Source organism: Lethenteron reissneri, chromosome 27 (assembly GCF_015708825.2).
Source record: "Lethenteron reissneri isolate LAM-NWPU_2019-01 chromosome 27, ASM1570882v1, whole genome shotgun sequence".
Lineage (NCBI taxonomy): Eukaryota > Metazoa > Chordata > Hyperoartia > Petromyzontiformes > Petromyzontidae > Lethenteron > Lethenteron reissneri.
Window position 1 is genome coordinate 16,854,132 of NC_083805.1, and position 26,971 is coordinate 16,881,102.

General features: G+C 46.8%; 1 protein-coding gene across 1 annotated transcript; it reads left to right on the forward strand.

Annotated features, from left to right (window-relative positions):
• On the forward strand, positions 1 to 26,971 carry CDC73 (cell division cycle 73). The gene is made up of 16 exons (XM_061561595.1): positions 1 to 159; positions 11,862 to 11,967; positions 13,274 to 13,343; positions 13,585 to 13,647; positions 13,960 to 14,012; positions 14,564 to 14,652; positions 15,195 to 15,411; positions 16,368 to 16,469; positions 18,205 to 18,277; positions 20,927 to 20,991; positions 21,891 to 21,948; positions 23,294 to 23,417; positions 24,244 to 24,396; positions 25,222 to 25,322; positions 25,470 to 25,611; positions 26,352 to 26,971. Exons 1-16 carry the CDS (start codon positions 29 to 31, stop codon positions 26,386 to 26,388), a joined length of 1,584 nt encoding a protein of 527 aa, XP_061417579.1. The 5' UTR covers positions 1 to 28; the 3' UTR covers positions 26,389 to 26,971.

The window sequence follows — 26,971 nt, forward strand, 5'->3', positions numbered from 1 at the left end:
TCGGATCGCCCCGGGGGTCGCGGCGAACATGGCGGACGTGCTGAGCGTGCTGCGGCAGTACAACGTGCAGAAGAAGGAGATCGTGGTGAAGGGCGACGAGGTGATCTTCGGCGAGTTCTCGTGGCCCAAGAACGTGAAGACCAACTACATCATCTGGGGGTGAGTGGGTGCGAGCCCCGCGGCGGCGGCGGCGGCGGCGGCGGCGGCGGCACCGCGGGGCGAGCCAGGCGAGACCTCGGCCTGGTTCCGTGTGGCCCCGGTGCGCGGTCTCCCCCCGCGGAGGTTTGGGGGACAGACAGCGAATACAGCCTGGGGGTGTAGACTGTGGGTTGTAGACTGTGTGGTGTAGACTGTGTGGTGTGGACTGTGGGCTATAGACTGTGTGGTGTGGACTGTGTTTGTTGACTGTGTGTTGTTGACTGTGTGGTGTAGACTGTGTGGTGTGGACTGTGTGGTGTGGACTGTGTGGTGTGGACTGTGTGGTGTGGGCTGTGTGCTGTGGACTGTGTGCTGTGGACTGTGTGGTGTGGACTGTGTGGTGTGGACTGTGTGGTGTGGACTGTGTGGTGTGGGCTGTGTGCTGTGGACTGTGTGGTGTGGGCTGTGTGGTGTGGGCTGTGTGCTGTGGACTGTGTGGTGTGGACTGTGTGGTGTGGGCTGTGTGGTGTGGACTGTGTGGTGTGGACTGGGTGGTGTGGACTGTGTGGTGTGGACTGTGTGGTGTGGACTGTGTGGTGTGGACTGTGTGGTGTGGACTGTGTGGTGTGGACTGGGTGGTGTGGACTGGGTGGTGTGGATTGGGTGGTGTAGACTGGGTGGTGTAGACTGGGTGGGGTAGACTGGGTGATGTGGACTGGGTGGTGTGGACTGTGTGGTGTGGACTGGGTGGTGTGGACTGGATGGTGTGGATTGGGTGGTGTGGACTGGGTGGTGTAGACTGGGTGGGGTAGACTGGGTGATGTGGACTGTGTGGTGTGGACTGGGTGGTGTGGACTGGATGGTGTGGATTGGGTGGTGTAGACTGGGTGGGGTAGACTGGGTGGTGTGGACTGGGTGGTGTGGACTGGGTGGTGTAGACTGTGGGATGTGGACTGTGTGGTGTGGACTGTGTGGTGCGGACTGGGATACAGACTGGGATGTAGACTGACTGGGGTGTAGACTGGGGTGTAGACTGGGGTGTATACTGGGGTGTAGACTGGGATGTAGACTGGTATGTAGACTGACTGGGGTGCAGACTGACTGGGGTGTAGACAGCTGGTACGGACTGGGGTACACACAGGGGTACTTACGGGTACAGACTGGGGTATAGAGTAGACCGGGTAGACGGGGGGGGGGGGGCAGAGAGGGGTACAGACAGGCGGACAGACAGTTGGACAGACAGGCGGACAGACGGGGGGTATCGACAGGTACAGACGGTACAGGCAGGAGGTGATTGACAGGTATTTAAACGTGGGGTTTATCTTGGGATTTACATGGGTATAGAGAGGCATTTTAAGATTATAGACAAGGGGTGTACGGGTATAGTAGTAGAGTATATACGGGTTTTAATTGAAGTATATGAGGGTTTACACTGGGATTTACAGAGGTTTACAGGCGTATAGACAGGTTTTGACTGGTATAGATGGATGTGTCCTGTATAGGGCTTTGATACGTTTGTAATGATATAAAGTTTATAGACGATTCCACGGGTGTCGCCACCGCCCCCCTCCCCCTTCATCCCCCCCCCCCACGCCTGGGGTCACTGGGGTTAAACAAGGAAGAGTCTAATACTCAACTTTACTATATTCTTTGGGTCTTTGGGTAAAGTCACGTAGATAGGTTCAAAGAAAATAACAATAAAAACTACGACGTTTCAATCACAACACAAGCGAGCGTCATCGAAACGTCGTATTTTTTTGTTTTTTTTTTGTTTAAACAGGCGTTTATTGGAGTTCATGCGTTTTTACAGGGGAATAGAAGGGCTTGATCGGTGGACGGGTTTAGACGGGGGTTGATAGGTGTTCAGGGGGTGTAGAGGGATTCCTAGTGGGGGTTGTGACAGGTTTAGAGAGTTGTGTACGGGCATCAGCGGTGTTGCTGGTGGACCAGGGGGTCCATATGGATGTGGAGAGGGGTTCAAAGAGGGGTCTTTAGATATGGGTTCGCAGCGGGCTATAGGGGTTAGAGACGGTGTTATAGCGAGGGTTATAGACAGCGGGGGGGGGGGGGGGGTTAGGGGGCTGAGACGCTTGTGTTTTAGTGAGGGGGGGTTCTCAGTGGTATTGGGGCGGTGTGGCGAGCGGTGTCCAGCCTTACCCCGATGTACATCTCCTGCTCGTTACGTCGTTTCGCTAATACGTCGCCACTTTATTATTAACACCACCGCCACCACCACCTAAGTTGCGTCACCTCAACCCCCCCCGCACACTTACGTCGCTGACAACATCACCTGTCCCTTCTTGTTATCCGTCACCTCTCAGCCTTCACCACCACCTAACCCTGTACATCGCTTTGATTTTACGTCGTTTTGATATTCGCCGTCGCGCCTTTCAGGAACGCATCCCCGGATGTAAACTGTGTATGGGCTTAAACGGGTTTTTTATGGTTTAGAGGAGGCATTTATTTCGCTTTCTAGGGACCTTAGAAGTGGTTGAAATGGGAGTTTTAGAGACGTTTACATGGCAGTGCAGTGTTTAGAGACGCGGGAGGTGGTTGTTGTAGTCGTGCTTTGTGGATGAGTGTTGGCCGCGTCGCCCATCCTCGGCTGATCGTGAGTGCGAACTCACCCCTCGTGGCGATGCGTTCGCCCCTGCCTGGGGACGGGAACTCCATCCTGCACGTGGTGGTGGCAGTGCCGGATTGCAAAAGTACCTACATATGTAGCTACGGACCCCACACTTTCAAGGGCTCCGCGCTAAATGCTTTCAAGCTATAAATTCCGGTTCAGTGATTCTGCATTTGCTCTATTACTATAGTACTATACCGTCTTCAACTTTTATGAACGACTGGGTGTTTAAGATGAGCGATTTGTCGTTTTATCTGGCTGTATAGCAAATGAAAAAATACAATTACTTTACTGTGCAAGTTAAAAATGTATGCGTTTCAATATTTATGTGTTTTTATTTTCATTTGGGGCCCCGTCATAACATTTTATAGGCCCCGCACTAGCTTAATCTGGCACTATGTGGGGGGAGGGGGGGTCACGTGCCCCCGCGTCTGTGCCACGCGTTGTCGCAGGAATTGCCACGCAAAAAACACCTCAAGGCACGCGCGCGTCTTCGACACATTGTTCCACGAAGCTCGTCGCCTTTGCCAGAGATGGCCAAACAACGTCTTGCCCGCCGCTTTTTGCCTTCTCTCATCTGGCCCGAACTTGTTTTGTGTTGAAGCGCGTAAATGCCATCGCTGGCTTGAAAACTGCTTTCCAGTATACAGCATTCACCAGTGTATTTGAGTGCTGGTTTTGTCTCTTTGTGTGTAATTTACTGGGTATATTCGTTTTTTTTTGTGTTTTTGTGACAAATGTAGAGGCCTCTCGCCTAAACCCCCAGTAAACCACGTGACTAAACCACTAATGAGGGATGCAGCACTGGTTAGACAGAATAACACAAGTGGTTTATAATTACAGGATACTTTTTCCATAACGTAGGAGAGGACAGTTCTAAGCACACGTTTTTGCCACGAAAGTAACGTTTGCGTTAACCTTCACCTCCATGACGATTGGCAATTTCATCGTCCTGGTTAAATGGTGTCTTTTGAGAATCTCTCCTCTGAATTTGTTTGACAATTTTTCACACGTGGTGAGCCTCGGTTACAATTGCTGTTGAATGGGTTGCCTTGTGTGTGTGTGGTCATGGAATAAGCTTGTTCTTGGAAACAGGAGTATGAGATTTGAAGTACAGTATGAGAAATTATAAATTTTTTACCCAGGAAAGCTTTGCTAAGTTTAAAGATATGTTTTCTTCTGGAAGGTCCTAAGGTGTTTTGCCAATTTTTTTACGCGAGTTTTGCAAGTTAAAGGAAACTGGAGTATCCCGAGAAGACCTTCACTTATGGTGATCTAACACGCTCCTCAGTGGGTGCTACGATTGCAAGATATTAGCTGCCTCGCCTGGTATACAGGAGGGCGTAGGTTTGATTCCAACTGATATCTGCTGTATATTTGGAGTTTGCGTGTCTCTCTCCCCATGGCTGCGTGGATTCTTCTCCGGCTCCTCCAGTTTTTCCTCCATATTTATAATCAACATGCGTTGATTCTAAATGGCTGCTTTAAATTTCAACATGATGCACCACATTGTTAAGCTATCATTTGTGGCCAGGTCGCTTCTAAAAAAAAGCAATTTGCTCAGTGGGCCTTACCTGGTAAAATAAAAAATAGTTTAATTTACACGCAAAAATCCAGACAAATGGGTCACACATCCACGTGTTGTACTTCAATCTCTCGGATTTGGGGGCCTATAAGCACTCTGAAATCTGGGTGTTAGTAAGTAATCCACTTCCAAAACACTGGGTTAGGGGCCAGGTTCACCGCGCCTCGCTGCTGTGGCGAAGCACAAACTCCCACTAATGCCAGAAGCCCTGCTATGGATGCAGACATCCCTCGATTTTACGAATGTTCGGTTTACGAAATGTCGCGTGAACGCAATTGGCAAATTCTGGGGACTTTTCGATGAACAAAATCGACTTTCTGCATTCATGGAATTTCACACGGCACGTGCTTTGAGATCAAACAATAAGCGCCTGGGAGGCTGCGTCATATCCATCCGTGGCAGCGTCACGGTATCCCTGCTGTGTAACAGTAACGCCTCTACATCACCTTTCCACTTATTCCATCATCCAGCAGATATTTTGGTGAGTTCCCTGAAAAGTTTAAATATTTTAGTTTGCAATGAATCATTATTTATTCGTTTTAATATTGATGTTTTTTTATTATTTTTTTTGTATTGTGAAAAGTGATTTAGGTGTGTATCCCACATTTTTGGTGTTAAATTAACGGGAAAAGACATTGCAATGTACAAAATTTCATTTTACGCGTGTTTTTTGAAGAACGCATAAATCGAGGGATACCTGTACGTTGGCTTTCACGACCAACAGTTGCAGTTTGACCTCTACATTCGCAGATTTTTCTTTCGCGAAATAGGATTTTTTGCGATGTTATATTTGTATGCCAGCTTAATTTTCGCTCACTTTTCCTTTGGCTATTCACGATTTGGCAACATCGCATCATGGGGAGGGATGCTGTACCTGCTTTTACTATTTTTGTTCTAAATTAATTATTCGTCAGTTGTTTTAATATTTATGTTGTTTCATATTATTTTTGTGCCGTTGCCTTAGTGCTATTTTTGCCTTCATATGTGGGTTTTTATTTATTTCTATCGTGGCGTCTGAACGTCGAGTGAGTGGGGGAAGTGACACCATGAGTAAAAGGCAAGAACATGTGATGAGTTTAACTCAGAAAGTGAAGTTGTTGAATAGACGGTGCATCTGCTGTTGGCCACCATAACACGCTAGAGGAGCCAACAGTCCGGTACACAGTCAAACCCGATTTGCGTCTCTATATTTTATGTCGTTTCGCAAACACAGTCACTTTATTAACACCGCTACCTGATTTGCGTCTTCCTCAAGCCACGCTTATGTCGCTGACAGCATCGTCCATCCTGTCTCGTATCCGTCGCCTCTCAGCCTTCGCCTTCACCACCTACCCTGTAAATCACTTTGATTTACGTCGTTTAGATATTCGTCGTCGCACCTTTACAGGAACGCATCCCCGACGTAAACCGGGGTATTACTGTATCAACTAGAATGAAAAGGAAAGTCGGGAAAGTGCGGTGGCAAGTGCACCGATGACTGCCAAAGTAGTATCATCACAACCCCATCATCATTTTAGGTAAATAAAACTTACAGTATAATTTAGTAATGTATTTAGTTGGATTATTTGCGTTTCATATCTATTTGTATTATTGTACAGTGGTTCACTTGTGCGGCGGTCTTGGTGATGTAATGGCACCTATTTAAGCACCAGGATGAGGAAGCTTTTCCATGCCAGAGCTAAGCTCTTGTTAACACCTGATGCTGTTGGGTGTCGTCTCAAGCGAGACGCTGTATGCATTGTCAATTTGTCTTGCCTTTCAACATTGCAGTTCACTGAAAAAACAAATGAATTGGCATGTTTGCCCACGTGGCAACTTGATTTGATTGGTTCTGTCAGGTGATGGAGGGTTATTTTTGATCTAACCCAGAGATCGGCAACCGAAAAATTTGGTTTAAAAAACCCTCTATTTCAAGAGCCGCAATGCACGTGAACACGAGACGGTGGTCCTTAATAAACAACGTCAAGAAGCAGTCCTTAAAGCAGGTGTGGGGAACGTCCGGCCCGCGGGCCGTATAAGGTCCGGGGAATCATTTGGTGTGGTCCTGCCAAGGCAACCGCAGGCGGGACTCGAAATTCAATAATTCTAGGAGCAAACCTGGAAAAGCAGTTGCGAGCAGCAACAACATCAATACCAGCTAACATCACACGCCTCGCCAAAGAAAAGCAGTTCCAGCCATCACATTAGGGGTGAGTTAATTAAATGTTTGACCAAATATAACAGGCTCATTTTTAAGTTGATAATTTTGTAGGGCCCGCTAATGATGTTGTAAATATCCAAATGGCCCTTGGCAGAGAAAAGGTTCCCCGCCCCTGCCTTAAAGAGACGCATATGAATGAATCATCCACTCCATGGTTCCCGGTGACAAAGAATCAAGACCGTTTCGCCTGGACAGCAGCCTCGTGGTGAGCAGAAGGTCATCTGCCTATGCAAATTTTCCTGACAAGTTGGGGAGCAGATCACTGATGCAAATAGCAGTGGTCGTGTTGAGAAAGAGCCCTGTGGAACCCCGTTGTTAAATGAATAGTGAAGTTTTATTGGTCTGTTTCTCTGAAATGTACGTGCAGCTTGTAAGTGGTGAGTGTAAGTTGTAAGTAGGCACAGTATTGTTTTTTCCCAAAACTAATTTAGACACTAATCTAGATTTGAAGTTTTCGTGACTGCAGGGATTCATTCTCTTTGGTTCAGCAATTGTTTCTTGCTGTGGTTGTCCCACCTGATGACAGACGCTTGTGTTGCGCCCGAAACGTCGTGATTTAATTTATCTTATTTTATACCTACGTGACTTTACCGAAAGAACCAAAGAGTAATTTAGACACTTTCAGCAGCATACCGTCATTCCAAACTGTGACGTATGCCGCAGGCATGTCAACAGGTCCAGAGCTCTCATTCGCTCCCCACATTTCTCAACCCTACGGGACCTTAGACCACCACATTTCCCGCATCTACCATTGCCTACACTGAGCTGTTGCTGAGACCCTCATCCATGTCTTCATCACACCCCAACAAGATTATTGCAACTCGCTCTGCTAGATGGCCTCCCCAAATGCCTCTTCTGAAAACTCCAGATTATCCAAATAGCTCTCGGCAGACTTCCCAACAGCACCCATAAAATGATACCACATTACCCCAATGCTCCGATCTCTTCAGTGGCTGCTGATCCAATCATCTTATCCATTTCAAGGTCGCCTTCACCATCCTGAAGATTCTCCACTGATTCGCCCTGTCCTGCCTCTCTTGTCATCTCACTGTACTCCCCCGTACACACTCTCCGCACTCGCAACCAACGCTTGCTGTTGAAGGCACCAGTCAACCATCAGCGGGAGATCGAGTTTGGCTCCCTCCATCGTCTGGAGCTCTCTTCCCCCAGCCTCCCTTGCTGTCGACGCCCTACCTTTGTTCAGGACCTTCCTCTCTTACTCTGACTTTCTGTCTTTAGCTTTGTACAATGAATAAATATATCGGTTCCCTAGGATGGCTGTACCCTACCCATTATAAGCAGCATCTTGAGATCCAGTTGGATTCCAATGCCTTTAAATAATAAATGTATTTAACCGAAACACAGTTTCAGTTTTTTCAGTTTCATTTATTTGGTACTAGCGGTAAGTACCTGGCGTTGCCCGGGCGAAAAAGGTAGACACACAAATGCACTCGCACATACATACATAGACTGAACAACAACAACCGCCATTCGCCACTAAGTGGTGGTGACGTCACCACAACGCTTGTGCCAGGCTATGTGCACCTTGAGGCCACGTGAAGTGTCGGACACCCGCTGGCCGGAGGTCACGGGGCAAACCCAGATGGCACAGGTCGACTGACTGAGACAACTGGCTGATGCACCACCTGTGCCCTCTACTGTGGCAACTTGCTGTGCTTTAGCCACCCGTCGCTCCGCTCGTTATTGTGAGCGTCGCTCCTCCACCCTCCGTTGTTGTTGGAGGGCGACTGCCTCCTTCAGGAGCCTCCTCCACAGAGGCCGATCTTGACACGGCTGGTACCAGTAATCGGCAAGTCCACTCAGCTCCACGTCCTCCTGTACCACATCATTCCATCTCTTCTCCAGCCCGTGCCATGGCCGTTTAGCCCCCTTGATTCGGCTGAACAAAAGCTGTTTAGGCATCCGGTGGCTGGGCATGCGGGCTACATAACTCAGGCAACGCAGCCTTGCCTGCCGGAGGAGCTCGGCGATGGGACTTTGTGCAAATCTTTCAAGGATTTGTGAGCTCCTCACACAATGCAGCCTGGTTAAACCCAGGATGGATGGTAGGCAGGCCATCCTAAATGTTTCTAACCTGCAAAGATGTTCCATTAGGGGGGTCCAAGTTTCGCAAGCATAGAGAAGGGAGGGAATGACTGTGGCCGAGAAGACCTGAAGCTTCGTGCGGAGTGATAGACCAGGTAGCTTCCACACAGCGTTACGCAACCGATGAAAAGATAATGTGGCTCGACTGATTCAGAGTGAGACCTCTGCTGTTAAACTGGAGCCAGTCATGAGCACACTGCCCAGGTATGGGAAACTCTCCACTGTCTCCACAACTGGCCCATCACCGATTGGGAGTTGTGGGGGTGGAGTGTCCGATGGTACAAGAGACCCAGGAAAGTGCTTAGTTTTGGTGGGGCTGATGGTAAGGCCTCACCTCTTGGTGGCAAGATCCAGGTTCAGCAGCGGCACCTCGAACTCCTCCGAGTGAGCAGTAATTAGCAGATCATCGGCATACATAACGTGGTTGAGCAATAGGGAGCCATCCCTTGACCGCACCCGGCCATCGATCAGTCTCCCATTGTATCTGTACCAGATGGGAATTCTTCCGGTACAGCCATTGAAGGCTTCACGAAGTACGTGGTCCAAATATATATAAAATAATGTGGGAGCCAGAGGATATCCCTGTTGCACCCCAAGGTGTACAAGGAATGGCTCTGACTCATGGCCACGTAGTTTGACGCGGGGCCGCTCACCATCATGAAGGTTCTTAAGGAAGGTGAGCAGTGGGTGAGGGACTCGGAAAGCACAAAGAACAACCCAGAGGCCAGGCCTACTGATGGTATCATAGGCCTTGAGCAGGTCAATAAAGCACACGCATGGATTAAGACGCACACATGGACCTACAGACACGCAAAGAAATGGACTTACACTGACTAACACACACACACATGGACTGAGACACACACACATATGAACTGACACACACAAACACATCGACTTACACACACACACAGATGGACTGTCACACATAGACATCCACTTTAGATATACACACATGGAGTTACACACACATATATCGACGTACACAAATACAGCGACTCACACAGACATACGTGGACTCGCACACAGACATACTTGGACTCACACAAACATTGACGTAAACACACATGTACTTACACACACACATGGACTAAGACACACACACATGGACTAAGACACACACACATGGACTTACACACATACATAGACTGACACACACAGCCCTACACACACATACACATATGGACTGTGACACACAGACATCTACTTTAGATACACAGACATGGATGAACACACATATGGACTCACGCACATGCATTGAGTTACACACACACATCGAGTGACACACACATGTATAGACTTACACACACATGTGGACTAACACACACACATATAGACTGACACACACATACACATCGACGTACACGCACACATCGACTGACACACATAGACACACAAACGCACATTGACTTACATACTCAGATGGAGCCATGCACACACATCGACTAACACACACACATGGACTAACACACACACACAGCGACTGATACGTACGCAAATTGACTGACACGCACACTTGGACTGACATACACACATAAACACTTTGACGTACACACACACATGGGGCATTGTTCGTTCGAAAAAGACAGACACACACGTGGACTTAAAGACACGCATGGATCTACACGCACACACATATGGACTCAAAGACACACACATTGACTGACACACATCGACGGGCACAGCAATCCTCGATGATGGCACAGCTATCAGTATTGCAGTATAACGTATGAGTAAATAGTGTGACGTGAGCGATGGAAACAATAGAAATGCATTGAAGAAATAAGCAGAAATAAGTGTAAATAAAAGAGCAGCAGTACGCACAGGTAAGTTGAGAAGCAGGCTACAGTCGAGATGATAGACTTCCAGTACGCCGACTCAATGACATAAGCATTGCTACAGTCGACATGAATTGCTGGCAGTACACTGAGTAAGGTAAAGAAGCAGGCAACAGATTATAGACTACCATACACTCTTAATGGTGAAAAGGAAAATGAGCAGTGTAGATACCCCCACACCTCCCCCCCAGCATCCCCCGCCCGTGCAAGAATAATGCTATGTAAGCAGTAAAAAATTGCTATCTACGGAGTCTGTAGTATAAACTGGACGCATCGTGTTGGGGGGAGGGGGCAAAAAGGACATCACACTGTGAAGAAATATCCACAGCGTTATGTGTGTATGTATTGCCTGTTAAACGCGTAAAAGGAAATGTCCCCGTGAGCTGGAGCGAAGGCGCATCACTTGGCAGGGTCCCCCCCCACGCAATTGACGTCAGTTGGTACGGTCGATGTCGCTCAATAAGTAAATAATTAAGAATAGAAACGGCACAAATGTGTTCCTTAAACTACTTGAAAGTTTACGGATGGGAAAACGGAATAGCCTATTCCCACCGCGGGGCTTAGGGCGTGCTGCCTGGCAAATTTTTTTCTACGTATAGCCCACCGTTCGAGAGCCAAATCCCCCGCAAGCGTGAGGGGGTGAGGAGCCAGGGAGGAGAGATGGAGGGGGTGGGGGGGATATGAAGTGCAGGGATCACAACTTGCATGTTTGGTTTGTTATGTTTTGTATTTCTACACAACACAATATTTACCTACTTTGCAGTGAGACGTTATTTGCTGTCATATTTGCCAACTCAGTAGGTGACATGCTTAAGAATCAGGTTGGCCTGTATTTTTGTTTTTGGTTGGAGCTCACTGACAGCATCTTAAAAAGAGGTGGACTTCCCTTCCTGTCAAATGGGCTCTTAGGAGTAACATTCTTATCCATCGTTACACTTTGTTTACTTTATATATTGTCCCCGAGTCTTTACTTTTCTGGAATTTAAGATCTGGCAACACTGAAAATATTTGTTAAACATTACATGTGCATCTGCATAAAAAGCTGAATGTGTTTATATCCAGCAGGTTAAATGGTAGTGCAGTGGTTAATGTGCTTCCCTATGTACCAAGTCACCCGAGTTCGATTCCCACTCATGAACAATAATATTTGAACCAGTTTTTGACATCGCATAGGTCAACTCAGCCCTAAATGAGTACCTGGAGTGGTGTGTAAATATCAGCCCTGGGGAAGCGAAAGCAGCCGGGCATGGTGTTGGTCACCCATCCCCGCGTGTGCCTTGCCGGCCTCCATACAGCACTTGCCCCAACAATCTGCTAAGGGTACACGGGGGATCTTTGTCTCTGTCGTTTGTTTGTCGATCTACTCAGGACTGGTAAAGATGGCCAAGCCAAGGAGTACTACACACTGGACTCGATCCTGTTTCTGCTCAACCATGTGCATCTCTCGCATCCTGTGTACGTCCGGAGGGCAGCGGTGAGTGCGCATTAAGTTCAGTGCTACAGCACACAACCCAGTGCCTTGTTATGCCGCGGAACAAGTCTCGGTCATCCGTTCGGCGGGTCATCAGGATTTAGTGACTGCAATCTTTATACACGCCCAGCACAATATGGTAAAAATCGGTGGGTAATGCTACACGGAGGGAGAGTTTACAGTTATTATAGAGGAGTGGCATTTTTATATTTCAGGGAATAGAGTTTTATAATTTAAGAGTATTTGAGAAATTGTTGTCCAACTGACATTGAGGCTCTTAAGCTTCTACAGGTTAGAAATAGTCCATGAAGAGGTAAGAGTAGACCAAATGTATAAACATAATAATCCTTTTCTGAAGGAGGTAAAAACACACAACATCATCATGGTTTAACATGTAGACTTTCGCGACCAATATTATACATAATAAAGGTTTTTGGGTTAGATCGCGTTATTCATAAATGTGTCGTAACCCTCCACTACCCGACATGGCCAAACAGCAAAAAAGTGTCACGTTTACAAAAGATAGTTCACTACTTTAGCCCACCGGTGTGTTGAAGAGTGAATCAACATCATTTAAAATTTTGAGTACGACGTTTTGCTGAACTAAAAGAACACCAAAAAAATATTAAATTATCTCAAACACAACTGTCGGCAGTGGCAGAGCATGCTTGTCAACAAGGACACTCAATTGATTTTGATAACGTTGAAGTGTTGTGTAAAACTAATTATTACTGACCAAGACTAATGAGACGTGACACATTTTTTAGTGTTTGGCCGTGTCGGGTGGTGGAGGGTTACGACACATTTATCACTAACGCGCTCTAACCCAAAAACCTTTATTATGAATCATTATGGTTGGTTGTATTGCAAAGCGAGGAAAAAGGTACAGAGATGAAAGGATGCATGGTCAGTTTGGCGTTGAAGTAAATAAGAATAGTAAGAGAAGGTTTATGAAGAGTCTGCAGTCAGTAGAGACTTGAAGGTAATGAACATCTTTTTCAAAGAGGAGCCACCTAGCAAATGGACGTGGAGACACTGGAAATGAAACAGACTTGATTCGCAAGGAACCAACTGCGGTTGGTCAGGGTTTTGCGTTTTCACTAATCCCAACAATGTGAGCACAGATTGGCGATGGAAGTTGTACACTTCTGCATTGCCGAAAGAAAGAATACAGCTAATGATGTGCAAACACAAGTCAATTAATATCACACGTTTACTTCAGGAGGTACAGGAATTTCTAATGGTTCTCAGCAACGTAACATAATCGGTGTCTACCGATCATGCGTTGTTCTTCTCCATGTGCTCACAGGCAGAAATCATCCCCGTCGTTCGACGTCCCGACAGAAAAGACCTCTTGGCCTACCTCAATGGGGAGACAGGTACGTGTATCCCTGCCGAAACACCGTCCCCGTGGGCGCTGTTTTTTTCTGGGTGCTGCTCCGGTTTCCTCCCACATGTAAACACTTGTCAATTAGTCAATAACGACCTATATATGGAGGATTGCAGAGCTGGGATTGGGGAGGAATTTGGCACTGGTTAGCAGTGTCTTGATTGGTACTCGTTCACTACCTCCAATGCAGTTTGTTGATGTTTACGTTGTGTGTGTGTGTATTCTCACAGCCACTTCTACCAGCATTGACAAGAGTGCCCCTCTGGAGATAGGCCTCCAGCGACCCACGCAAGGTAACACGCGCAGACGCACCCTCGTGTGAGTCAGGACGCACACAGCGAGAACGCAGCAGCGCACTGCTCTACAGCAGCGGTTTCCCAGTCTGTAGACCGCGACGGACCCACTGGTGCTACGCAACTACGCGGGTAGTTTATCCACGGAACTGTAGTTACAGATGCTGTTTTTAGTCTCAAAGCACCAGTTTTCTTTGCGACATGGTGGTCTGCAAACTGCTTTTGAGGGTGGACAGTCGCCCCCGGAAAGGTTGGGAACCACTTCTCGTCAGCACCGAGGCCGTCATTGACTCTTCCTCTTATCCCACCTAGTAAAAAGAGCATCTGAAGATACGAGCTCTGAACCTAAGAAACCCCGGCTTGAGGTAAGGGAGCAGCGTGGGCATCGAGAACGTCACCGTATGTGCTGTGTGTCTGTCGTTTTGGCGTTCATTGATAGTTATCCGTTAGCGATGGAGCGATAGTCCCGTGAGTCACACTGTGTGTCCGTGGTTGTGCATGTCCACGTGTGCGTGTGTGTAAGGTGGAATCAACAACAAATATTAGCTCATGTGGATAAATACGCAGGCAATAGTGATCCAAGATGTTTGAAACATAACTTAAAAAAATTTTCATGAGAATATAAGAGTAGAAAATCAAGGTCAAACATGTCATTATGTCACTTCCATGCATTTTAAGGTCAGGGAAATGATGCCTGTAAAATGTTCTGCCGTTGTAACCATCATCCCAAAACTGCTATCGTAATTACAGTAATACCTGCGAGTGTCAAAGAGTGGTCCCCTAACTGGGCATGCTACTCCTGTAAGCTTTGAATGGATGATTTAATCTCAGGATAATTTAAATGAATTCGGGGGGGGGGGGTGGGAGGGGGAAAGACAAAGAAGAGAGAACTAAACACGTCAGCGGTTTTGTGCAGGATGCAGAGCGCGTACGCCTGGACAAGGAGCGTCTGGCTGCCCGCCTGGAAGGATACAAAGAGGTCATGGTCAACACCGAACAGATCCGGTAATCATTGGCATGGAACACCTGGTGAATGCAGCACATAGTCACACGGCCCACCATAATCCAGTGTTCTTTATTGCAAGGCCCGCGGGCCACTGTCGGCCCTTGGTGGCCTTTAGTGCGGCCCCTGACGTGCGACCCCCGACAATACACAAATAGTGAAAACGCCCCTTGCAGGTGGTGTAGCGCCCCTCACACTGGCGATGTCTTATCGGCAAAAGTGGCCCCCCTCTAAAAATGAGTGATGAAGACAACCATAATCGAACTGGCTACCTCTTGATTGCAAATCCAGTGTGTGAACCGTTACACCATCGCAGCACCCTTAATTTCTCAGTTACAAAGGTAAAAAAGTGATACTGCTCTTAGACATTTCTGCACGTGTGGCAAACCGGTAATCGTTGTTACTGGGGTTTTTTTTTGCCCCCTTGCAGTTCATGGTAACGCTAAAAAAATTTACCGAAACAATCCTGCTCATAATCCGGTGTTACAGAGTTGGGCTCTCTCAGTAATCGTGCGAACTCGTCGGCGCACGTCACCTCTCACAGCTCCCTCTCCGAAGCGATGTCCGTGGAGAAGATCGCGGCCATCAAGGCAAAAATCATGGCCAAGAAGCGCTCGACGATCAAGTCGGACCTGGAAGAGGACGTCGCCGGCCTGGAGCAGCGCAGCTTTGTGGACGCCGAGGTGGACGCGACGAGGGACATCGTGAGCCGGGAGAGGCTGTGGAGAACTCGCACCACCATCCTGCAGAGCTCCGGCAAGGTACCGTTTTGTCGTCCTTGAGAGAGCGCCCCTGTACGCCGGGGCGGCTAGGAGCGCTTTACACGGGATAAGCACCTTGCCTCGCACATCAGCTCAAACATTTGAAGGGGCTCACCCCCAGTGGCAGCTGTGCTTGAGTGGCAAAAGGTTACACGGTGCCAGTGGTCGCAGTTGTGGCATTTTCAGGTAATTTTTTTCTACTTCGTAAATTTGGACCCTGACATCGGCACACATTCGCCTAAATTTTTTAACGATGTCACAGGATCTTCAACATCCACTGTGAAGCAGACACATTCTGCAGTAATAGCCAGGGGAGCCTGCCCGATTGGAACCGCGAAACCTCTGCATAAATGGCGAACACGCTCCCGCTGGGCCCCGTCTCACCGTCCCTTGATGAGTGCATGCGTACAAGAAAACCAGTCTGCACGTCTTCCCGTCAATCACCTTCCCAGGAGCCATTCATTATTTATACTTTTCGATGTACACGTCATGTAATTTACGTGTAACCAGCTGATAACCCATTGTGACAAACATCTCGTCTGCTAGCGTCAGCTGAAGAACCGTGTAACACTATTCAAAGCGAAGTCGGTTCTTGCCAGAAAAAAATCTATAATGCTAATTTAATAATGCCTCCATCTGGCTTCTTTCAGAAGTACACAATTTAAATATAGTTATGTATTGTGTCTGAAAGTTATTTATTAGCTGCAGTAACAATTTGTCATCATTATTCAATTAAAGTAATATATTACAGTAATGCCACTGAAATTAGTATTCAAGTAAAGCACTGTTGGTGTGAGCATGGATTAAATGAAGCCATGATTGTGTGTGGTGAAGAAGGTTTGACAGTTAAGGATGTGTAAGTGATTAAATAACCCACGCGATTTGTGCTTGTGATCTCATGTAGCGAATGCTCATTGGGCAGCGTTTGGTGGGGATGGTTGCGTGTATGTGATTAGGATTTTGCCAAGAACATCTTCGCCATCCTGCAATCGGTGAAGGCACGGGAGGAAGGGAAAGCGCCTCAGGAACCACGGCCTGCCCAGCCTCTCAGCCAGCCAGTACGTAAAACATGAGAGTGTGTAGGCACAGTCGCTGAGCACAGGCCCAAAGTTTCAAAACGTTTAGCGGCCAGCAAAGAAACGGCAGGGTTAGCGCAGTGGTAACACTGGTGCCTACTCTTAGTTCTTTCGGTAAAGTAACGTAGGTAAAAAAAATGAAATTTAAATTAAACACTTGATGCAGCAAATCTGGCTGTGACTGTCCCACCTGATGACGGAGACTTGTGTTGCCTCCGAAACGTCGTGATTTTTATTGTTTTATTTTTATTAATTTTTATTTCATTTACCTACGTGACTTTACCGAAAGAACTACGAGTATGAATCCTTGCAGTCACGAAAGCTTCAAATCTAGAAACACTGGTGCCTCTCAGCAGGAAGAGCCCGGGTTCTTTTCCCAACTCAGGAGCATGTCTGTGTTGAGTTGGTGTGTTCTCTCCCTGTTCTGCATCATTGTCCGCTTTATTCCCATAGCAAAAAAAAACATACAATCGCCAAAAATCTCAATGCAGTACCCTTTTGAAAAATAGTCTGTGGACTCTGTGTGGCTTTGCTGGGTAAATAAGTAATTCAATAAATAAAACAAACAACATTACACGTTTTTTTTTTATTTATCAAGGTTATTTTGAGAGCTTAGGAAAGAGAGGGAGTTCCGAAGTTAAGCGTTGCGAGGAAAGAAGCAGGAAGAGACGTGTTGTCACCTGCACTGCTGTGGATTAACGCAGGAGCAGTGAGTCCTCAGCATTTAAGAATCAATGAGTGGCGTTCACAGGACCAGTAACTATGGCAGTAGCGATCAGAGTACAATTTTCTAATCCAAGCATAAAGGTCCCCTGTATAGCCTTCAATAAACTGTTGGGGCAAGTGCTGTTAGTGAGCACCGATTTAAGGCCGAAACTACGCCACCTTTGTCTCTGCAATGCTGATGTTTACACCCCACACCAGGTAGTACTCTTTTGAGGCTGAGTCAACCTCTTGGAGGCACAGGACCAGTTCAAATTGTTTGCCACTGTCATGGGTCGTGAGAGACAATAGAATCAGGGTCGCCGGGTTCGTAGCGCAGTGTGCTGACCGCTACGCTACTGCCCAACCATAGGCCAGCTTAAATGTAAGTGCACTTTTGTGCTTCAATACAGTTTTAAAACAGTGTAAGGGTTGTTTGGGTTGATGGAAAGAATGAGCTTAGATTGGCCAAAAAACATCAGTTTGGCTATTGTATGCCAACACACAAATGAAGTCGAGTTGATTGCATCGCGGATGTTATCACAAAGCGCATGTCATCTTTTATAACTAGACTGGAAATTAAATCCAGCTTTTCAATTCAGGTCCAAAACTGATCTATTATCGAATTTACTTTCGACTTCAGACTTGATTGAGACTAAAACTAGAGAATACCAAGCCTTGGGGGGATGGTGGCTCATGCCTGTGATTCAGCACTTTGGAGGCAAGGGTTTGAAGGGTCACACAGATTTGTGAAACCACCAGGAGATGACAGTACAGCAGGTGGGTTTGTGATCCCATCTATAAAGGGTCATTCACTGTTGATATCCTCCTGAACAATTTGGACATCGAGCCTGAGACTCGTGGATAATAGACCAATTGTTATAATAACCGAGTTCACACCCTATGCAGTCAGTTACTGCACATGGAAACGGCAGTGTGCTGTGTCTTAACGTATGTACAAGTGTGTTTTGGTAGCTGGTGGACTCTGCCACTGAACTTTCCCCTGCCTTCACAGCAACCCACGGTGAAGCAGTCCATCCCGGCTGCCTACAACCGCTACGATCAGGAGCGCTTCAAGGGGAAGGAGGGTACGTGCATCGCTCACGTAACACACCTCGCTTGTTTTCACCGCTAGTTCAGCAGTGCCCGATGTTACTATACGTCGCTGCTTAATATCTACTTCAAAGCGGACTACACATATGCCAATTTAAACACTGTTCGTCAGGAAATGTGTGTGAATTTTGACTTTTTTTATCAGGCCCCGTGGTCTAAAGTGAAGTCGCCAACTCTTATCCACTCAGTCTCTCGGGCTGTAAAGAAAGGCCATTCCCATAAACATCTGCTATTGTCTGTGGATATTTCTTCCTTTTAGGGTCACGGTGTTTTTGACAAATTTGCTGAGTTTTTGTTACTCGGTAAAGACATTTACATCATCGCATATGAAAGGGGGTGGAGTGATCAGCACCTTACCCAGCCACCTTTGTCTTTCCAGTGCTGATGCTTACGTACTCGACAGCTATTAATTGATAGGTTGAGTTGACCAACAGAATGTCTAGATCATGTGGAGATATATGCGGTAGCGAGATTTTAACTACCACGCCTGGTATGCAGGAGGTCGTTGGTTCGACGCTCTGACCCTCACACCTGCTGTATATTTGGAGTTTGCGTGTCTCTCTCTCCCCGTGGTCGTGTAGATTTTTCTGCGGGTCCTCCGGTTTTTCCCTCCGCATTTAGACACATAGATTTAGAGTATTTTGGCTGCTATAAATGTCAGTTTGATAAGCCACTTCGTTGAGCTATCATCTGTGGCCAGGTCGCTTTGGAAAATTATCTATACAGCTCAGTGGGCCTTACCTGGTAAAATAAAACTGATTTAAGAGAGTTTAATTCCTTATTGGGTTTTTTTTGTTCACTATATCTCAAATAAAACATCTTTTTACCTTAGTTAACTTGCCAGTGATGTGTACAATGGAGAATTGAACCCATGTGTGTGAAGGCAAACACGTTCGTTGCCTATTATGTTGGCTATTTGTCTACGTTTACTTTTGAAGCCAGTAATGTTTTCTAGTGTTATTTCTTTTTATTGTCTGGGTTTAACCGGGAAAGTATCGCTGAGTCTTGTGACTTTCAGGAGGGTTCTGGAGGCGGCGATGGTTGCTACGTATAATCCCAAATGAATAATTTGCGGTGTTATTTTTCACATTTGGGAAATTTTGACCGTGACGCCCGGCATGCGATGGCCTGCATTTACAAATGACATCACAGGATCTTTAACATCCGCTGATAAGCCAACAGTGCATAGTATATTTAGGGCTCATACAATAAACCCTTCATAATATTCGTGGGGAACACATTCCTGGAGCTTGGCTTGAATATTAAATCTGCGCATATCAATACTCAATCCTTACGAGGGAAATCCGGTGAGGGGACATTAACATATATTACGTTTAAACAAACATCTAAAATGTATGTATATATTAATGGATATGTGTAATATTTGTGTGTTATTTAACTTAAATAATGATTAACATAAAAGTGCAAATATCAATAAACATTATACCGAACGTAATTTCTAAATATCGTAAAGGGAAGCAGTGGCGTGTAAGTGGCGCGTCGGACAGAGGCAGGCTGGGAGGCAGAGCGGAGCCATGTGGGGGCGACTCTCTCGCCCTGTCACATTACCATCCACGCCACTCCCACGCATCGCCTCTTCTCATTGGGCAGCCGTGAATTACAAATAGCACCACTAATAAATTTGTCGCAGATACGTGGTTATAAATCCCGCAAATATTAAGGGATTTGCTGTTCATCCGCAGAATTAATCAGGGCGGCTGCCGGATTCAAAACTGAACCTTTGGAACAAGTGAGGGACGTGCTAGCGCTAGGCCACCGCCCCCGGTCGTTTGTATCGTGTGTAGCCACTCGGTTACTGCCGACCGTATTCTAAACCAGGCCCCATCCTCTCTGGCTGCGTACATTGTAGCAAGGATAATTGTGTGATAATAACCACTAATGAAAGTATGTGATGTGTGTATGTTGAACGTATTTCACACTGTACGCAGCCATCCGTGCTAATCGGAGGTGCGGGAAGCATAAGAGTTATGAGATTTAAATTCGAAGCCAAACAATCATCTTACATACAGATGTAGTGAGATGAGTGAAATAAGTTTGGGTTGAGGCAGATATCATGAGATAAGATGGGAGATATATACTGTAGGTAGAGATGAAATGAGATGTAGACTTGAGACATGTCCTGTGATAAAAAGAAAGCAATGCAGATGAGAAGGACAAGTAGGGTGTGAGATGTATAGACAAGACAGAGACGTGCTGAGATGAGAGAAGAGAATGGAAGTGAAGACCTATATCGTGATGGGAGACAGGTGGTCAAGTGACTTGCAGATTAATATTCGTCGACAGTAGACATGTCGTGAGATGGGAAGAGATATGCAGCCTAAACAACTTTCTGGTGACAAAAGGGGAGGGCTATGAAGATATGGTGAGATTTAAAACATTAATGTTAGTGGACGTAACGATTGAGTGAATTGTAAATGTATTCAGATGAGAGTGATGCATTCAGACGAGGAATTAAGAGAGATGAGGGAGCAGTGGCACATGGGTTACCACATTCAACTCTGAACCCCCCTGGTGAAGTGAGTTCGATTCCTGGCCACATTGCTTCTTGATAGTATTACTTCTCAGGAACTAATCATAACTGCTGTTGCTTTGTGTGCGTACAGAAACCGAGGGCTTCAAGATCGATACGATCTCCACATACCACGGCATGACCCTCAAATCTGTGACGGTATGTAATGCACACCCAGACTATACGCTAGACTACATAATAAACACATTGCATCCAACGTTCATAGATATTGCCTGCTAGGTTGCAAGAGAGAGCGAGAGTTATTATTGGAAGTGTGGTACAGTTTGCCTGAATTTACAAACATTCGGTTTTCAAAATTTCACGTTTGACGCAATTGGCGAATATTGGGACACTTTTCGATGAACGAAATCGAATTTCCGCGTTCTCGAAATGTCACTCCGCCACGCGCCACGAGTTCATAAAACAAGAGCCACCTGGGAGGCTGCGTCATCCAACCACGACAGCATCGGCCCCGTCCCCGCAGTGCAGCAGTCACACCTCCACATCACCTTGACAGTCATTGCAACATGCAGCAGATCCTATGGTGGGTTCCCTGAAAAGATTGACTATGTTATTTTTTTATTATTAAATAGTTTTAATATTTATGTCCCTTATCATTTTTGTAATGTGAAAAGTGATGTAGGTGTACATTTTTAGGTTAGGGGTAGAGTTGGAATGACATTTTTAGTAATACATTAATAGCAAAAGCCATTCCGATTTACGAAATATCGTTTTACATGTCTTTTTTGAAGAACACAATTGTTTTGTTCTGTGAGACATCCGTACACATAAATGTAATAATGGATTTAGAATCGTTTTAAAAACTTCAGCCAGACATTCCTGGATTCACAAACAATTCGCCATGCCGTGTCACTCTTGGGGGCTGTTTGACCGTACTTCACCACGGTGGCGGAGGCAACGAACAGGACCGGTTCAGATATCACTCGCCCCTAAGTTAGGCACGTTTGCGAATGCAACTCGGGTCTCCGGGTGTTCGTAGTGCGGCGTCCTAACCACTCGTACGGCCGCTGCACCCGTTCTCTTTTTGTATTTCGCAGGAAGGAGCTTCTGCCAGAAAAACGCAAGTTCCTGCCGCCCAGCCTGTGCCCCGACCCGGTGAGAGGCGGAAGAGTGTGCGAGCTTTCTCGAGCGAGCGAGTGTTTGTGTTTGCATCACTAAGTGAGAGTGCATCGGGGGAATGTGTTCACCGTCTGCTTTTCTCCTGTGTGCTCTTGGCATGGAGGGAGACCAAAAAGTGGTAGAACTTTAAGCCCCTATTTGAATGGTTTACCTGTGAAACACATTCATGCGGAGGGAGCTGGTAGGGACGTTGGGTTGCTCGGTCAATGGCCAGGGTCAACGGCGGCGTGGTGTATTCCGCAAATATGGCCGACTGTGAGGGCGGGCACAAGCCGGCGTGAGTAGGTTAAACGTTGAGTTTTATAAGGGCACCACGGGGTGACCAGCTCCTCCCCTCCCCACCCAGCCCCACCCCTCCCACCCTCCACCCAGCCCCACCCTCCCCACCCAGCCTCTCCCCACCCTCCCCTCTCCACCCAGCCCCACCCCTCCCATTTTTGTATGCACGACGGACGGACGGACACAATAATCCCCTGTGGGCTGGTGGAACCAGGTGGTTCCTACCAGTATAATTTGGCACCTCTACCCTGGCCTCAAATGCATTGACGAGTAGGAAAGTCATGCTTGGTCATGCCGCCCAAGGACTACACCAAATACGTGTGCGTGTGTGTGTGGTCGTGTGTAAAATCAGACTGTTGGGGCAAGTGCTGCTAGGGATCACTTCTGAAGGCTGGCACTTGCCCCAACAGTCTCGTCTTGTTATGTAACATCAAACGATAGCAGTCTGCCAGCTGAGTAAGATGGCTACCTTTACTGGCTTCCCCGCTCAATCAAAATACAGCAGACTCTCCATTATCCGCGCTAATGACGGGGAGGACAGCAGCGGATAATTCAAAATCGCGGATCATCCAAACATATAAATTTTCCGCGGATCTCTATGCCAAAAACTAGTATTATAGGTATAAATGATGTTCAAGTTAAGAAAATGGAGTTTGTTAATGAACGAATTCTAACGATCGACTGATCTACGCGTGTGCTCAGTGATAGCACTTTCCTGCTCCTGCGCAGCAGAAGACTGCGCCCACTAAGTGGACAGCAGCAGAGCCACGCCACTCAACATCAATCAACTACTGTACTGTAGGGGCGATTACGTGAATTTCTGATCAACCGGAGCAACATGTTTGTTCGGTTTAAGCACGTGTGACTTGTAATAAACATTTACAAGAATAACAATGTGTAACTGCTTTTACATTGTTAATATGGGCTTAAGGGAAAATCCATGCATTATTTATTCATGTCAAAATCTCAGGTGCGAGGTTAATCCGCAAATCGGATAAACCGCACGGGGTTAATCGGAAGTCTTCTGTACTTCTGTATTCAGTCTCCCAGGCGCGACCTCCACCCAATCAGAAGAAAGGGTCGAGAACGCCCATCATCATCATACCCGCAGCCACCACGGCGCTCATCACGATGCTCAACGCCAAGGATCTGCTGCAGGACCTCAAGTATTCAAGCACAAACCCAATCCTTTGATGACAGTACACGGCAATGAATTACACTTTGTTTGGAATGCCAAGCACGTGGCATGTAACAATTCATCCCTCTCTACCACCTGCCTTGCACGATTGAGTAAATTGTCACGAGTTTTGGGTTGCGATTTTTTTTCCAAGGGCAGAGAATTGTCTTGTTTCTTATAGTTATTTATATTGTCTTATTTGTACAGTCTTCTCTCGGTTACCCTTAATATAACATTAGCTTGTAATTATGATAGATCGTGAACGATCAGTTCTTATGCACATGATTCGACGCGTGTATCATGAGCGCAGCAATTTACATGCGGTCCCCGCTTTTACGTCGTCACGGTGCGTTTCTGGCAACCTCGTCGTGAATCTGACCCCTATTTTCCCATGGACATTAGAAATGCGATAAACATCACTTGCCGATGTGTTTTTTTCCATTTGTCAGCTGTATCTAACGGGGTTTAATAGGTAAACATCCACACAAACACACTGGAGAATAGCAAAAGCTCCACGCCAAGTCACATCGGAAACCAGACCGACTGTTCAAATGCGTTCAGAGTCGTGACGGGAGATGCATCGTAAATCAAGTTTCTGCGTCGTAAATTGATCCATGGCGGCATATCAACATTGTAAATGCGGATCATCGTAAACCGGATTGTGGTATTAATCAATTAATTTGTAACTTGTTAATGCACGTGCAATGTACCTGTGTAGTCTAATAATTACACACAATATACTCTCTGCCACGTGCATACGCATGCACGCACATGTGATGCTTGGCAATGACTGATGAGTATGGGGGATGTTGCAGGTTTATGTCGACGGAGGAGAAGAAGGGGGCTGGATGTGTCCGGGATAACGAGGTGCTTATCCAGCGGAGGAGAGAGGCCGGGGCTGCCGGAGGCGCTGGCACCGTACCCTACCGCGTCATTGACCAACCGCTCAAGCTCACACAGCAGGACTGGTGCGTGTGTCTGTGTGCGTTCGTTCACGTGTGCATGCGTGTGTATTGTGGGGAGCGGTAGTGTAACGGTTAGCGCGCCGTGCTACGAACCCGGCAATCCGGGTTCGATTCCTGCTCAAGGCCAACACCAGTGACGATTATCTGAACCGGTCCTGGGCCTACCCTAGGTCGACTCAGCCTCAAATGAGTACTTGTTGTGGTGTGTAAACATCAAGGTCGGGTGTGGTGCTGGTCACCCACCCCCTCGTGTGCTGTCCCGGCAGTCATAGGTGCTCCCCAACAGCACTTGCCCCAACAGTCTGTTCAGGCTATACAGAGGGTCTGTGTGTATGTATGTCTGCATGCGGCAGTTTGTTTGGTGCCACACGATTGGGGTACGGGCTAGCCAAGGGTATGGGTTGGCATGGTACAAGAGGATTTGGAGCTGATTGGAGTTGCTGATGACTGGCACCAGCATTGTAACGCCTCGGTAGGAGTAGGCTTGTGATGGACGCTCCTGGGCAGTTGGAGGCAGCAGCCCTCCAACAACAATGGAGGGTAGAGGAGCAATGCTCTCAACAACGAGCAGAGCACCGGATAGCTAAAACCCAGAATGTTGGCAGAGTGGGGAGAGCACATTGTGGTACGTCTGCTATTCATCTGAGTTAACCAACCTATAACACATGGGTTTGTCCTGTGACCTGCTAGTGAGTCTTTGAAAGTTCATGTATCCTCGGAGTGCACTTAGCCTGGCACGAGTGAGTGTGCGTGTTTCTCTGTGGAGTGATGATGTGTATGCACGTGTGAAGTTGTTGTTTTTCCCTCCCGTTTGCGGGTATTTTGCAGGGAAAGGGTGGTGGCCGTTTTTGTCCAGGGCCCTGCCTGGCAGTTTAAGGGATGGCCCTGGCTTTCTCCAGATGGCTCACCTGTTGATATATTCGCAAAGAGTAAGTGTTATGCATTTTCTATATTACAACGCACGCAAATGCGCATTTGAAATTAAAATTAAGCTCAACCTTAACCCAAATATGATTGCACGCTATTGTCTCCCTATGCTCAAAGTGTCTCGCCCTTCTCCAAACCCTGTCCTCTAGTCAAGGCGTTCCACCTGAAGTTTGAGGAGGAGCGGTTGGATGCCAACGTGATGAAGTGGGATGTGCAAGTGCTGGAGCTCAGCCGACACAAGAGACATCTGGACCAGGCTGTGCTCTTGAGCTTCTGGAATACGCTTGACCAGTAATGCACTCATATCCTGCACACTGCCCAGACCGCATCCACCAATTTGCAACACGAGGACAAACTGATTGGTCGATACTGCACTGACAGGGGTGCACAAGCACAACAATAACAAAAACTCAACACGTCAGATAAAAGGTTAAAAAAACAATTATCAGGTAAGTTCTTGTTCAACACGTAGCTTGTCACAGCCACTCATAACTCAAGTGTGTTTCTCTGAGTTAGGCCACCTGTTGGGGCATTTCTTCTCTCATGCTTACACCACAAAATAACTGCAGGCATCTTCACTTCAACCGCATTGGTGTGTTGCTGAAAGCTTGATATGAAACCCTAAACGCGTAGTTGAACCCAGAACGTCACACTTGGCATGTAAACCTCATTGCGCCTAAGTGAAGCTCAGCTGCCTTCACGAAAAAAACATTGTGAGTGTTGTATGTATTTACATTTTACTTGGTTATTGCAACTCTTGGTTATGGAGAATCCATAAGCGATGCCACTCATTGCAAGTTTGTATTATTTTCCGTGTAGCCTTGGTTTTATTTTTTATTATATTTCACCTGGATAATTCCTTGAGCTGGGACGTCTCGTTTGCAAGGGTGTCCAGTGCGTTCAGTGCCACATAGCAAACACATAATTGCACATACTGTACACACATTTTAATGTTTGGCTGCTGCCTTCCTGTATGTACTTCTAATGCCTGCCCTCTTCTGCTGCCCTGCTCTTTCCCCCTTGTCTTGCAGGTACATGGTCAAGCACAAGACACATCTGAGGTTCTAAAATTCCTGAGACCTGGACCAACCTGACATGAAACAAATTTTTGCATCTCTGTTTTTGTGCGTGCGTGTATATGTATGAAGGTCTGTGTGCGCGAGTGCGTGTGGCTCTGTGTAATTGCGTCTGTGTTTTCGCGCGTATATGTGACCCACCGGCGTGTTTGTGTGCGAGTCTGGACCTGTGTGTACTCCACTTGTGTGAGCACTTGGCCGAAGCTCTACACCCTGTGGTGTCCGTGTCCACACATTTGTACTTGGATTGAACATAGCCAGGCTACAGTGTAACATCCGGAAGGCCTAACCACCAGTGACAAAGCATTTACGGAGAACGCCCAAACAACTGTAGATCTCCTTGCAACAGTTCCGTTGATCATAGTTACAGAAAGCCGTCTTTTGGAACGGGAGGACTTGTATCCCCAACAATCCATACTTGTGACGAGAATTGACAAACATCAGATGCTGCACACTGGGATTTTAAGTCATGATCACAATGCCTTCGTGTAAGAATGATTCCCAAAAAAAATAACTGTACATTGTTTAAATTACTGGTATAGCAAACATTTAGACATTGAATAAAAAAAGAAAAA

Bases quoted from the DNA above. Each gene is read 5' to 3' on its own strand.
- CDC73 (XM_061561595.1), top strand. From the start codon at position 29: ATGGCGGACGTGCTGAGCGTGCTGCGGCAGTACAACGTGCAGAAGAAG. The intron at 160-11,861 runs GTGAGTGGGTGC...CGATCTACTCAG, and splicing joins ACCAACTACATCATCTGGGG to GACTGGTAAAGATGGCCAAG. The intron at 20,992-21,890 runs GTATGTAATGCA...TGTATTTCGCAG, and splicing joins TGACCCTCAAATCTGTGACG to GAAGGAGCTTCTGCCAGAAA.